General features: G+C 38.1%; 2 protein-coding genes across 2 annotated transcripts in view; one reads left to right on the forward strand and one right to left on the reverse strand.

Annotated features, from left to right (window-relative positions):
- The window catches only part of LOC134793032 (death-associated protein kinase related), a 341,430-nt gene extending 334,935 nt beyond the window's left edge, over window positions 1–6,495 (forward strand). Inside the window, exons 7-8 of the mRNA XM_063764559.1 lie at window positions 1,664–5,306; window positions 5,583–6,495. Of these exons, the coding sequence (XP_063620629.1) occupies window positions 1,664–1,858 (195 nt within the window). The 3' untranslated portion in view covers window positions 1,859–5,306; window positions 5,583–6,495. The remainder of the gene's footprint in view (window positions 1–1,663; window positions 5,307–5,582) is intronic.
- A 2,964-nt stretch (window positions 6,496–9,459) lies between these two features.
- The window catches only part of LOC134793030 (protein HIRA homolog), a 38,419-nt gene continuing 33,125 nt past the window's right edge, over window positions 9,460–14,753 (reverse strand). Inside the window, exons 19-21 of the mRNA XM_063764557.1 lie at window positions 11,307–11,431; window positions 11,109–11,200; window positions 9,460–10,701 (exon numbers count right to left, since the gene is read on the reverse strand). Coding sequence (XP_063620627.1) covers window positions 10,558–10,701; window positions 11,109–11,200; window positions 11,307–11,431 — 361 coding nt within the window. The 3' untranslated portion in view covers window positions 9,460–10,557. The remainder of the gene's footprint in view (window positions 10,702–11,108; window positions 11,201–11,306; window positions 11,432–14,753) is intronic.

Below are 14,753 nucleotides of genomic sequence, written 5' to 3' on the forward strand. Positions count from 1 at the left end.
GTGGAAGAATATACTTCAATATGTTATGGATGCTAGTAAGATGTAAAAACAACAGTTTAGCGGAATGTCAGTTTACGAAATGGTTTGTACAAATTACAGAGAAATTCATAATAATTTGTTTTTACTAGAAATGTGCTTTCACCAAACGTTTTAGATAAACGGTAGGCCTATATTATATAAACGTTCTTGATTTCGGTTGGCCGAAATGGGACTTACGATTTTTCCTCTTTTCACCTCCAAGATGAGGTTGATTGTTAGTGTTAGAAAGCTGTAATTTGCTATGGATGTACAATCAACGCGACAAGGTGGTAAATAAAATCTTTAATCTCTAAAAAATATATCTAAGGTAGAAGCTTTATAACTTCTACATTACCTATACTAGCCCAGAGGCGTTTAATAAAAGTCCAAACTCCAAGGTCCCAGAGCTCCCAGACATTACCTTCTTATTTCCTAATAGTGAATAAAATGTACTTATGGGATAAATTAGTATAAGTATCCAAACTTAAAACCACCTAGGGATGTGTCGTACGGTGCTCTGAACACCGTAGTCTTGACTTCGTGCTTGGCCAATTATTCTTTGTCAGGCTGTCTTTGACATAGGCCTCCCTTTAGGCGACGCCACTCCTCGCGGTTTTTTGAGAGTCTTCTCCAGTCTCATCATATCATATCATATCATTTATTCAGTAATGGTCATACATTGTCATTTGTATATACAATTCACTTAATTAACTAAGGATAATATAGAATTAACTAAAAAATTTACATGTCAATTTGCATAATAAAAAATGGAATGTTCATACATTCATCTTTACTCTATTCATACAGCGTCATTCATCAGCATATTTGTGGTATTCATCTTTTTTGCAAAATGTTGATTCGTCTTTTTATTTTAAGTAAATCTTATAAATCCAAGCTGTATTCTCATGTACTTCTATAGGTAAATTGAGGATTTTTTTATAAGCTTTTATTTTTCTCATCATGTTTTTATGTTCGGGTTGAATCTTGCAAGGTAAATTAGGGCCATTTCACACTATCCCATTGAGCTGAAACTTCACATACATACATATTTATGTAAATTGGGTCTTCTTCTTCTTCCTCGCGTTATCCCGGCATTTTGCCACGGCTCATGGGAGCCTGGGTTCCGCTTGACAACTAATCCCATGATTTGACGTAGGCACTAGCTTTTACGAAAGCGACTGCCATCTGACCTTCCAACCCAGAGGGGAAACTAGGCCTTATTGGGATTAGTCCGGTTTCCTCACGATGTATTCCTTCACCGAAAAGCGACTGGCAAATATCAAATGACATTTCGTTCATAAGTTCCGAAAAACTCATTGGTACGAGCCGGGGTTCGAACCCGCGACCTCCGGATTGAAAGTCGCACGCTCTTACCGCTAGGCCACCAGCGCTTCTTTCTTTCATTTATGTAAATTGGGTGACAATGCAATATAATGGTTCCATTGAGCTGATTTCACCAGATCACACAGGAGGTGTCCATCGGATTTACATTCTTATGGAAAAACAACTAGCACTCTCCCACTTCCGTAAGACAATTAAACTTAGAATTAATCTTTCAAGCAACTCCTCATTATCATCTTCCGTTTCTCGCCAATCCCTGGACTCTTACACCTCCGCAAAGTAAACCATCTCTTTTCATCCCCAGGTATCCCGCAAATCGCTGCCATCCCCCCCATCCGTGCTAGCCCTATGCAAGAAGTTCCAGCCGGACTACGAGAAGCCGGCAGCGCGCTCGTGCGAGTGCGGCGCGTGCTGCGCGCCGTCGCCCTGCCCCGCGCCGTGCCTGCGCCTGCGCCTGCCGCCGGCGCGCTCCACGCAGGACCGCGCGCTCATTTGCTAGCGACTGCTCACCGCTGGCGCCTGTTGTCTGCGCTGGCCGACTAGAGGGCGCTGTAGTTAAAGGTGGACTTTTAAACAGAATGACGTAACGTTTTCGTGCATCGTGGTTTCATGCAATTTATTGCGAAGACCGGTCTTGCCTAGTGGGTAGTGACCCTGCCTATGAAGCCGATGGTTCCGGGTTCGAATCCTGGTAAGGGCATTTATTTGTGTGATGATACAGATATTTGTTCCTGAGTCATGGTTGTTTTCTATGTATTTAAGTATTTATATATTATATATATCGTTGTCTGAGTACCCACAACACAAGCTTTCTTGAGGTTACCGTGGGGCTTAGTCAATTTGAGTAAAAAATGTCCTATAATATTTATTTATTTATTATTTATTTATTTATTGCTCCGTATTGCCACATCGAAAACGTTCTACCGGCCCGTGGTCCTTATCTAATATTATAATACTAATATGTACTATTTAATTAACTGTAAAATTTGTCTAGACTAACTTTGCACGGATTTGAATAGTATTAAATTGAGGAGGGTGTCATTATTAACGTCTTTTCATAAAAATTTGACATTAATAATGACATTGTCAAACTTCGTCATTGCAAATGCCGTGCAGATCTTACTAGGTCCGACTCTGTGACCATTAAATTAACTTCAATGAAATGTAAATCGTTTTGAATTTAAATAGAGTTCCATTTGTTATGTTTTCTGCGATTTTAAAACCAATTGTCTAAAACTATTGATTTAAATTTTATTGACAAACTGGTAGCCTGCTAGAGATTAGAAATATACTAAACATATACAGGACCGCTTTGTTTAGAAGTCTACCTTTACGCGAATCTGCGCCCTCGTCTGCTAGCGCGAATGCTTCTAGCACAAGCAAACTAGAGGGCGCTGTAGTTACTGAATGTATTCAACTTGTATGTATTTTCTCTTTTTTCAGGATTTATAGTAGGTACTTGAAGTTTTTGACCGGTAAAAAGATCAAATACAAGCGTATGAGTTAATAAAATATATTAGTTGCTGGTAATAAAAACGATTTCGGTCATTAACTCGGCATTTGTGAATTCTGAGAAAAGGGAAAGAAACTTAAAAACTGCCCGGTGAAGAAAGTGATATGTTTTAGTAATTTAGTCTTTGAATTATGAGAAAACTACTGATGTTTCAGTACCAATGTGAAATGATATAATTACTACTTACAAGTAAAAATGAGTGAACGAAAGTAGGATGATAATAAAATAAATTGTTCTTAAGTATTCGTGACTTCAAAATTTGTAAAAGTATTCACCCATCATTCATAAAATGTAACATGCTTTTGTAATTTAATTACTTTTGATTTATCTGATCAACACCTGCTTATTGAAAATTAACAGACAAGGATAATATTTCAACATAAAATAATTTCAAATTTGTTAAATGTTTTTGAATAGTCTATCAGTTCCCAGTGGCCTCAAAATATAAATATGTATATCTTTTGTAGAGAATTACGTAAAATTATACGGAGGTAAAGCGTAATTTAATCTTGTATTTGTATAATATTTCGATAATATTGAACCTCAATCTGTTATGTAGTTTTCTATAACTAAGAAATACACTAAATTCTAGGGATCGTTCTGCTATTAATGAATTCACGCATTATACTTGTATGTATTTAACTGCGTAATTCAGGAGTACCTAACTTATGAATCTTGATTATGAATTTGAGATAGCTTTTATAGTATTATGAGAACTAGATAACGTTATGTAAAATACTGTACATACTTTATTTGTATTCGCATTGTGTTTATCACTTTCGTTCACTGCTGTAACAAAACTTGCCAGTTAAGGTCTTAATAGTACATTATGCGACTGCTGCATAATGACAGGCATTATAATACGGTGTGGGTTTAAGAAACGAGCGAAGTGAGTTTCATAAATCACACGAGTGTTTTAATGCCTAATTATGAACAGTTACATAAGATGTTAACTGGGAGAGTTTCTGACAACGTTTGTAAAGGTCGCTACTCGATTACCTTGTCGTTTTAACTAAACCATGTCCCGCTAAAAATATTGTCCAATTAGTTAAGGCGACGAAGTTCTAACGTATAGCATGCGCCGGGCAGTCGCCATTTTCTTTATCACCTGTATTATGAAAGCGTACTTAGGTATTAAGTGCTGGCCAACAAAGGCCTAAGTGTAAAGAGGCCATTTTAAAGTACGGCAGATATGCCGTGGCTATGGGGTTTAAAACAGAATTGCTCATTTTAAAGGAAGCTTTTAAGTTCAGACCACAGACTTTTGCTTCAGATTTTTTTCTTTCGATCTTCGAAACTCATACACAAAAATGTCACTCGCACGCCAACATCACGAGCGAATGCGTGCAAATATAAACCTTATTTGAAAGCATGAAGGTTACATTAACAGTGTACGGTTTAACAACTATAAGCGTTCTTGGGCATAAGCCCCCATAAGTAAGTTCCCATAAGGGAACAAATACTTACGATTCATTCTTGGCGTTAATTCGGACATTCGGTTGTTTTTTACGGTGGTTTTCTTTCATGGGTAATTTTTCAATATCAATTCGTTGGTAGATACTTTATGTCTGTGGTTCGGAACTAAATGAAAGAGAATACCTCTCTTATGAGCTAGTTTTTAACCCCATTATGCATGTTTATATTAATGCAGGTTGCGATTATGACACGCTAGCCTACTCGGCTCTTTCTCTCGTTGTACATTAGAAAAGGATAACGAATGCACTAGCGTGGTGTAACTGGTGTAAGCTTCGGTCATAGATGCTAGGGAAGTGGGCTGTTTAGAGTTTTGAAAGCGTCTACAACTATTAACACACTAGTCCGTAAATGAAGATAATTTGCCATTTGCCATTTGCTGAACTTTAAGCGTGTTAAAATATAGATTATCAACGCGTATGTCGGACTTACCATTTTGTTTTAGTGTGTTAATGACGAGTCGTAAAACTCATAAAAATGCCTTACTTTTCTATTCCACTCTGACCTTTTGACTTCACTACTTCGGGAAGTGAAACACGCGCAGTGATGTAAATACGTAGTTATAGTTAAGTTAGTCTCACAAGTTGTATATTTTTAATGTGGTAGGGGCCCGATTACACTTACACCGAACAAAGAATTAACATTTTATTTTCTGATCGAAACTACATAAACTTGAAGTACAAATATATTTGTAGTTATAGGTTCGTGTACAATTCGAGCTCTTAAACGGTTGCTTAGGATTGTCGCTGAGGTGACAGCCCCGGTATACCTTTTTTTAATGTTTAAGGAAATGAAATATCTATTTTGTTTTATTAAGCTAGTTTACACTTACTCTTTTAAGGCCTGTGCACACCGGGTGTGTGTGCCTAGACGTGCACGTGCGCGTTGTAATATGGGGGTATTCAGAAAAAAATGGTACCATTTATTTTTTTCGAAAACCATCAACTTTCGGGTTATTCCGGTTGACGACCGGTCTGGTCTAGTGGATAGTGACCCTGTCTGCTAAGCCGATGGTCCTGGGTTCGAATCCCAGTAAGGGCATTTATTTGTGTGATGAACACTAATATTTGTTCCTGAGTCATGGTTGTTTTCTATGTATATAAGTATGTATTTATCTATACAAGTATGTATATCGTCGCCTAGTACCCATAGTACAAGCTTTGCTTAGTTTGGGGCTAGGTTTGATCTGTGTAAGATGTCCCCTAATATTTATTTATTATTTTTTATTTTTATTTAGACTCAGAATCACGACTACTATTGAATGATACTTATGAGACAAAGAAAAAAAGTGTCCCCTGCTTTTCATACAAATTTTGGGTGTCAGTTTTGTAACGGTCCATACAAAATGTATGTGAAAATGCGTTACAAACTGTATTTTTTTGTGGGACACATTTTTTTCTTTTTATATCGATAGTCCTTGTGATTCTGAGTAGACATAACCCAAAAGTTGATAGAGTTTCGAAAAAAAGTGAATGGTACAGTTTTAAGTCAAAATGCCCATATACAGTTCCTTATGCGACGTGTGCGTGTGCGTCTATGCGCACGCAGCCGATGTGGCCTTTCGGAGGTAAGGGCTAGTTCGTGCGATCGCGCTCCTACAGTGATGGTACAAAATGCATAATTATACGCAACATCGGACGGGGGCTTGCATATGTGTTCTTAAGTTTAACCCTGGGCTGGGCTGGCCTTTGTAAATACTGCCCTCTTACGTACGGCCTTGTGCACACTGTAAAAGTAGAAGTTTTATTAAACTCGCGCGTTTTTTATTAAACTATACATCGCGTGTGTCCAAGGCCCCAAGCCGCTCAGCGTTTACTTACTTAGATATTAAAATTGTTAATGTGTCGATCACATAGTGACATTATATTGTAGTGTCTAAGTGTTTAGATGATTTTAACAGAGGTATTGTATACGTAGGTATGTAGGATACCGCGTTGACCCTGTGTGGGACCAAAATTAGTCGCAAATTCCTTAATGTTGTTCGTGGTTGTACGATATTGAAATTTTACCCGATTGTGGGCTGTTGAGTTTGAGCCGTGAAGCGACTTGCGAACGCTCTCGACGTGTCGGCACTGTCGTGTCGTCGCGTATTGTAAGAGCTGTTGTGATCCATAACTAATTTGTAAAAATAAATTATTGTGATATAAAAATTATGGTTGTTTTGTTTGTACCTTCTCCTTAACCCTTATTAATGCATAGGCGATTTAGCGACCACATGTGGTAGAAGTACCGTAGGGTCCGTAGGTAAGTACTCGTGTTTGAAAAACTGTTAGCTCGAATAGGGGGTATTACTACAATGTTCTGTCGTCAGAGTGCATCACTAGCTCATATTGTAAACCACAGAGTAACTTATACATACTATGCCTTAACCCTTTACCAGGCTGACATTTCAAAAATGACAATCAAATGTCAGTCTTATACTCATCGAAAATAGAACATGTTTGAAGTGCCGTATGTGGGAAATATATGGATGGTGTTAAGCAATAATGTGTCAACCCACATAAATTTTTCAATAAGATGTCAACTCAAAACATTGACGCTTAAAGTTTATTGCAAAATGGATGTGGGATGACTCATTTTTGCTAAACACCATCCATATATACCTTAGCCTGGTAAAGGTTTTTTCACCACACCAACCTGAAGCAAATATTAAATGTAAAATATCAAACAAAATCAAATCCAAATGAATGTAATTAAAAATTTATCATCCGAAATCATCATTTAGAAGTTATTTCTACCAGCAAACATAAGAAACCAACTCAAAATTTGCATTTGATTACTTTGTCTCACCATGTGAATAAAATGCAACTATGCTATCAGTTTTTAAAGTGCAAAGTAAGCCTTTCCGAGCTGGTGTGGTGAAAAGGTTTAAACAGTTTTGTGACAAGTTTTCACTATGACATTGATGCATCACGGCGGTTTGTTTACAGAGGCCTACCGCGAAACGCCTAGTGTCGCCCGCTACCCAGTCTTGCGTAATATTCCTTATTCTTTGCTTATAGCTTATAGTTAACATTTTGTCTGTGTGATAATGTGATAATTAAAGAGGTCCTGACCGAATTTTCGAGAACATTTTCGATTTTTGCTCTACAGCACAACTGAATGGGGTTTGAAACCCACAATTTTTAACAAATGAAAGGTTAAACGACTACGACTGTTCTTTAACATACTTGTTCAAGACATTATAGGACTTTATTGGTTTGAAAGAGGTTTATAAATTTTATAATAATTGAAGCGATTACGATTAGCCAGGCGAGTCTTTGAATCAATTTTTTAAACATGCAGATACGTCTGCGAGCGATATTCAAAATTTTATAGTAAAGGAAAAAATGGAAAATTCTACGCTTCCGGCAGGACTTGAACCCGATATAAAAAGCAACGAAGCGTAGATTTTTAGATTTATTCTTTAAATATAAAAAATGAATCTCTGAGTACCTAAATTAGGTAACCTAATACGTAACCGCAAGATTCAGAGGGTAAGGGTTAAAATAATTTATCAAATAAAACATGTGTTTCGTAAATTGTTCCTGGTACGAATAATTAATACAAATGATTTTATAATGTATGTACATTATAAAATCATTTGTATTAATTATTCGTACCAGGAACAATTTACGATTTTTTCAATGGGGTTGACAACTACCAAAGGTTTGCATAGATGGCGCCATCATAGCTTGTCCCTTTTTCTATGACATTTGGCTTAATGTATTTTGTAGAAATGTATTTTGAAGCTAGAAGTATTTGAAATACAAAATACATGTGAGTGCAGTATTTGAAATACAAATACAACATACTAAAATGTATTTCAAATACATGTAATTGAAATACTGCCCAACCCTGTGGCTGGCATCCAGGGCAAAAAAATTCCATTAAAAAAAAACAAAAGAAATTGACAGAGAATTCTAGAGATTGACAGGGCAAGCTATGCTGGCGCCATCTGCTAAATACTTCGACCGGTCAACCCCATTGCCTCTAATTTTTAATGCTTCTAGCCGCCCACAAGTCAAAACTTGCCAAGACAAATGAAATTTTGATTTGTCAAAATTAAGATTCAAAATACAATGGAATGGGCCTTTTTAAAGGCCTCGGGGCGGCTATAGGATAGTTTCTCAGACATAACATTCCACTTTGTTCTTAAGGGGTTACAAAGATGCGAATCGTCGTTACTTTGAAAAAATCTCGTATCTCGCACTGCTACTCAAAGTTAAAACGCTGTAACTCTCTGTATGCATACCACATTTCTATTTTTATTGACAGAACAAGATACGAGTTTTTTTCATGCATGCAAATCCACCTCGTTGACATTATACTCACTGAGTTATTATTACTATAGAGCAGCGGTCGGCAACCTTTTAGCAGCCAAGGGCCACATAGCAGTTAACGAAGTGGACGCGGGCCGCACTTTGTTAATATTTATGACTTTATCAGACATTGTCATTTGTCAATATTACATACAAAATAGCCAGGGAGGCTCGCGGGCCGCAAGTGAGAGGTTCGCGGGCCCGCGGGCCGCTGGTTGCCGACCGCTGCTATAGAGGAGCCATACCAAACAATGAAATCGTCGCTATCACAACCAGTACCACGCGAGCAAAACGTCGTAAGCGCCGTAAAATTCATGGCGCTTACTCGTTTAGGTCGCGAGATTCACGCTCCGCTTCTATGGTTCGATGCCAAAACGGCAGCAACTCGTGGCGCAAACTACTGGTTTTCTGTGCCCGTTTTATACGTTAGTAATAATAGTTCAATGCTTATACCAAAGACATATGTAACTTCGTATAAGACGAATAAAGTCTAAGGAAAAAACGTGCCTCGGAATTCAAGTAAAAGTCATTCTCGAATAGATGGCGCACACACCTTTAGCCTATCCTCGGCTAGATGGCGTGACGACACCGTTTCATATTTAACAATTTTAACACATAGATATCAGTGAATGAACATGGATCAAAATGATATAAAAATTATAAAATCATTTATCCATATATATACATTTTTTGATAACTTTATACGTTTTCATTTTGAGTTTTAGTCGTGTGTTGATAGATGGCAGTAAATTTACAGTGACTACAAAATTTACAATGACAGGACCCCTCTATACTATCTATTCTTTTTGCTTATACTTAAACGTATTATCTAAAATCGCCACAAATAGAGATTACATTTCATTTCAGTAAAACTGAATATTTTTATTAATTACTTGGCAGTGTTTTTTTATCACATACCTAGTATCGGTTCAATAATATAATACCTTTAATATTTTCCTTTGCGTGGCTTCCAAAGATATACATTTAACATGCTCTCTTCTCTAAGATTTATTTATCTTTGCTCGAAGAAACAATTTAGTCGTATAATATGTATAATCTTGTGACTTTTTTTAAATGATTACTTAGGCAAAAAAGGTGTTATATTATAATATCAACCGATACAGTATTTATCAACTACAGTCTGTCAAGCCATTTCCGTCAGTAGAAAAAAGCGGCAAATTGAAAAAATGTAGGTGCGAAGGGTATCTCATAGAAGAATTGAATTTCGCGCCTTTTTCTACTGACAAAGTTGTTTGACCGGCTATATAATTTAAAATGAACTGATTATTTCATTATATACCTACTATAAATAGTTAAATACTATAGCACACCCGCAAGGCATTCATCTCATTCAAAACCTACTTCATAAGACTGATATGAACACTTTACACTTAATATCAATAGGAATTTAGGATTTATATAAACAGCCAATGAGTACACCACACTGAAAATCACAAAAAAATTAGCTACATCCAGAAAATACAGGGTTTATCCAAATAATAGTATAGATAAATGATATACTCCTGTTACCCCTGGATACTCCTGTATATTGTTGTGCAGAAAGAAAGCAGTCAGAAAGTTTTCATAATTGCAAACATCCACGTGAAAAAAATTCAGAAACTTAAAACATTTTTGTATGGGCATAGAAATTTTCTATTTCCAAAATGAAGATTCGGTAGTCTGTTTCACACCGCCGTTGCGAATTAATAACTTCTTAAAAACGACCTATACTAATTGTATTATGCAAAATTTACTATTATTTTCTATCGCACTATGTGGTAGTTTTTAAGAAATTACTAGGTAAATTTCATTCTCGGTGTTTATCCCTAATCCCTCCGCCATCTTTAATTCTTTATTCACTCCGGTATTGAAAGAATATGCGTGTTGCAATGTCCGTTTCATATACCGGTTTCAGTGTCCATTGAGCATGGGTCTCTCGCGTGCTTCGCGTATGTCCCGTAGTTGGTCGATGTACTCGCTGTAGAGGCGCTGCCAGCGCAGCTGACGTACTAATAAGGATAACATGTCGTCTAAAATGTCGTGTTTCTTTATACCCTGAAATTAAAGGTGGGTGTTACAATGTACTTTCTCGAACCCGGAGCCATTATAAAACCCAATACAGACGTAGTGCATAATTATTTTCCATCGTATTTTCACGGAAACGTACGAACGTGTCTTGCCATTTCAGTCAGTCTCGATACAAAAAGTACTGACGTAAGTAGCATGGCAAATACGAGCGTTTCCGAGAAAATACGGAAAACAATTATGCACTGGATCTGCACATATTTTATGCAGCACTACGGTATTTAAAAACTTCACTACCCTCGGACATGAGATATTTAAAAGTACGAGTACGTCCACTGTGCCACAGAGAAAAACAGACGTAAGAACTTCAGAGGTAATTTTAAGCAAATTTTCAATAACAAATAATAGTATTTCAGAGAATAACTGGTGAATCTTACCAGAACTGTGGCCTGCCACTTCTTAGGTGTGCTGGTACAATGACTGGGCCCCAGCATCTCGTCTAATATCGTTCTCAGCTGGTCTTCATTACCTGGAAGTATATATAAAGGTAAGTATTACGATCGATACTATTTAGGAACAAAATCGACTACATGTGTGTCGCTTAACTTCATACTTGTAAATATAGCAATAATTACCGTGGTTGACGAGGTGGCCGAACAACGCCGTGATCCAATGTCGGTAGTCCTTCGCTAGTCTAAGATGGAAGCACGAAGCCACTTGAGCTTCGAGCCAACTTCGGGCCGCGTCCGAACTGTAGCCGCTGTAACATTATATACATTATAGTACATTACGGTACAAGTGCGAAAAACAGGAAAAACGCAACAAGTCGCGATAAATTAAAACACGACCGAAAGGAGCGTTTGAAATCGACACGGGTTGCATATTATCTAATCGCACATGTTTCGTACAACGCTTTACAGTAGGGTAGACCGAGGCGAATCGGATCATTTTTTGTTTGACGGTCAATAAATATTTTTTTTAATGTTTTTATTAATATTCAGTTGGATAAATTGTTTATTAATGAACGGAATCCAAGGTTCAGACACAAAATAAAACTTAAATATGATTTATGAAAAATAAAATACAAAACCTGGTAAAAAATCCGATTCGCCCCATTTTAAGGGGTAAAACGGATCAAAAAAACTCTGTCATAAAATCTTAATTAATAATGGTTAACAATGTTAATCATATGATTAAGAATCACAAAGGTCAAATAATTGAGATCAACTATCATTGGTATCTTTAATGTTGCATTTGACTATTATTTTTATTCCTCCTTTCCAGTTAAATTTTTTATCACGCCACCTACAGAAAGTGCAACATAATATCACTCCTATATACCACTATATATATTTACAATAAATCCAAAACATGCTAATGGCCATTTACCAACAAAATCGAATAACTTAAATGAAAATAAACAAAAACTGTAAACTTTTGCAAACCAAAACATGAAAAATGACACATATCCGATTCACCCCATATGAGAAAATTAGTTGTTGGTAACAAAAGACTCTACGTAGGGACAGCGGTCTCGTTAAAACCTTATTAGCAGCTGTAGTCATATTTTCTCCCGACCATTCCCCCTGATACCTCTTCTTTTTATACGTACGCACCATCTAAAACATGCGAACATAAAATAAGCCAAAAAAACGTCCAAAAGCCTTGTTTTCTAATGTGATCCGAATCGTCCCCAATCAGATGATCCGAATAACCCCATATCATATGTTTGAATTATTTTCGTGTAACGGAAATATACCTTTAAATACAATAAAAACAAAATCAAATCAGGAAACACTATGCGCCATTAACAATAAGTAACAACAATTACAAACCTTTAGCCTTTTGCGTTTACTTTTATCACGGAGTGTATTTGCACATTTTTTACATCGGCGGTAAAATCACAATACACCTGTACGAGCGGCTCATCGGGAAGTGTCACCGTGACCGACGCATGAGTCTTTTACAATGACAGTAACTGTGGCGACATGCGTTAGGAACAGAGCAAAGCGGGACGCTGTAACTAACCGTGATCTTTCAAATTTTACAGAAATGCTTATTTTGATCCGATTTCCCCAGTGATCCGATTCGCCTCGGTCTACCCTACATATGGCCCTTTAAATTTTCGACATAATCATGTAATGTGCCAACATTTATTTATTATTATTATTCTCTTTATTTATTTTTCGTCTTAAGTTAGGGTTTTTATAATATGAATATAAAAGTAAAATATAAAAACACTTACAAAACGATAAAAAATACATATAAACACATTATAAAAAACCTAACCTAGGGTGCCGCCAGCAGCGGGGCAAGGCCCAAGCTACCGGTGGTCAGGGCTGCAGAGAGAGGAACCGGCGGACTATCCGCGCCGAGTCCAAGATCACCGCCTTCTGCATCTGACCCTTGATCCAACCACCTAGCGAGAGTCTCTCAAGATGTTGGTCGAGACTCTTCGCTATTAGACCGTTCACTGAAACGACTATCGGGACAATGATCGTCGAATCAACATCCCACATGGCGGTTATCTCGTGAGCCAAGTCTAGGTACTTACTGGACTTGTCCTTCTCGGCCTTCACGAGATTCTCATCATGGGGGATGGTGATGTCAACGAGCACGGCCCGACGTTGCGATCGATCTATTATCACAATGTCAGGCTTATTGGCTACAATAGTCCTGTCTGTGATGATAGATCGATCCCAATAGAGCGTGGCACGACCATTCTCGAGAACAGGCGCAGGTAAGTACTTGTAGTACGGTACTTCGCGGTCCACAAGGCCATATAGAAGAGCAAGTTGCTGGTGAATAATTCTGGCTACGAGATTATGTCTGTGCAAGTACTCGCCGTTAGCAAGATGAGAACAACCGGAAATGATATGCCTGAGTGACTCTCCGGGACGGCGGCATGCCCGACAAATGTCGGCCGTACCGTCCTTCAGGATATATTTCCGATAGTTGTTCGTCATCATCACTTCGTCCGCAATTGCACAGGCAAAACCCTCGGTTTCTCCGAAGAGGTCCCCGAATCGTAACCAGTTCACCGACGCGAGCAGGTCCACATCGGGTCCCGTGAGGGCCTTGTAGAACCGCCCGTGTAGCACCTTACTCTCCCATGCCGCCCTGCGATCCGCAGTACTTAGTACCACAGGTTTGCGCCAGTTCTCGTTTGCCAAGGAGAGCGGCGTGAGGTTCCTGTCTACTGCCACCACATCACGATGCATCCCACACTCGTTGTTAAGGAAATAATTCCTGAGATTGTACACCTTTATTATTATTATTATTATTTATTTACCTATGTGGTACTAGGGTAAGTTACATCATTACCAAACTAAAATGCAGTTGGGCGGGACATGTTGCTACGGAGAGTGATGGCAGGTGGACTAAAATGTTAAAGGAATGGTGGCCGCTTTCGGCTGAAAAAAGAGCCTGGCGTCCGTTGGCTCGTTGGGTGGAACACATCCGGAAAATTGCGGGTCACTTCTGGATAACATTAGCTCAGCACTGGGACAAGTGGCTTATTAGAAGAGAGGCCTATGCTGAGCAGTGGGCGATAAAGGGCTGATACGATAATGATGATGATGATGATGTGGTAAGAAAGGACACCTATCAGAAAGATTACATTTACTTGAATTGAAAGAAAAATTTAAAAAATGGCCGCGTCAAGTAAAATTAACAGTGAGGTGGTAAAGTGAGGTGTGTATGTGTAATAGGGGGTATTACTGCAATGTTCTGCCGCCAGAGTGCAGCACTAGCATCTATTGTAAACCACCGGTTTGTTTACAGAGGGCCTACCGCGAAACGCGAAAATCGAAATTTCGTTATCTGCCTCTTTATCGCTCGAATATGCAAGAGTGATAGAGAGATTAGATAACGAAATTTTGATTTTCTTTTTTCGCGGTAGGCCATGCGATTGACGTGTGTCAATGTGGTTTGTTTACTGTATGTGCCACAAAGGTGCCACTTACGCAGAGCTTTGCCTAATATTCCCTGTTTCGCTAGCAGACATCTTTGCTTTAATTGGTCTCGAACTCTCGACCGGGTATTGTTGAGGCGTGTAATCATTATTTTTTAGTAACATAACA

The sequence above is a fragment of the Cydia splendana genome, chromosome 8 (genome assembly GCF_910591565.1).
Source record: "Cydia splendana chromosome 8, ilCydSple1.2, whole genome shotgun sequence".
Lineage (NCBI taxonomy): Eukaryota > Metazoa > Arthropoda > Insecta > Lepidoptera > Tortricidae > Cydia > Cydia splendana.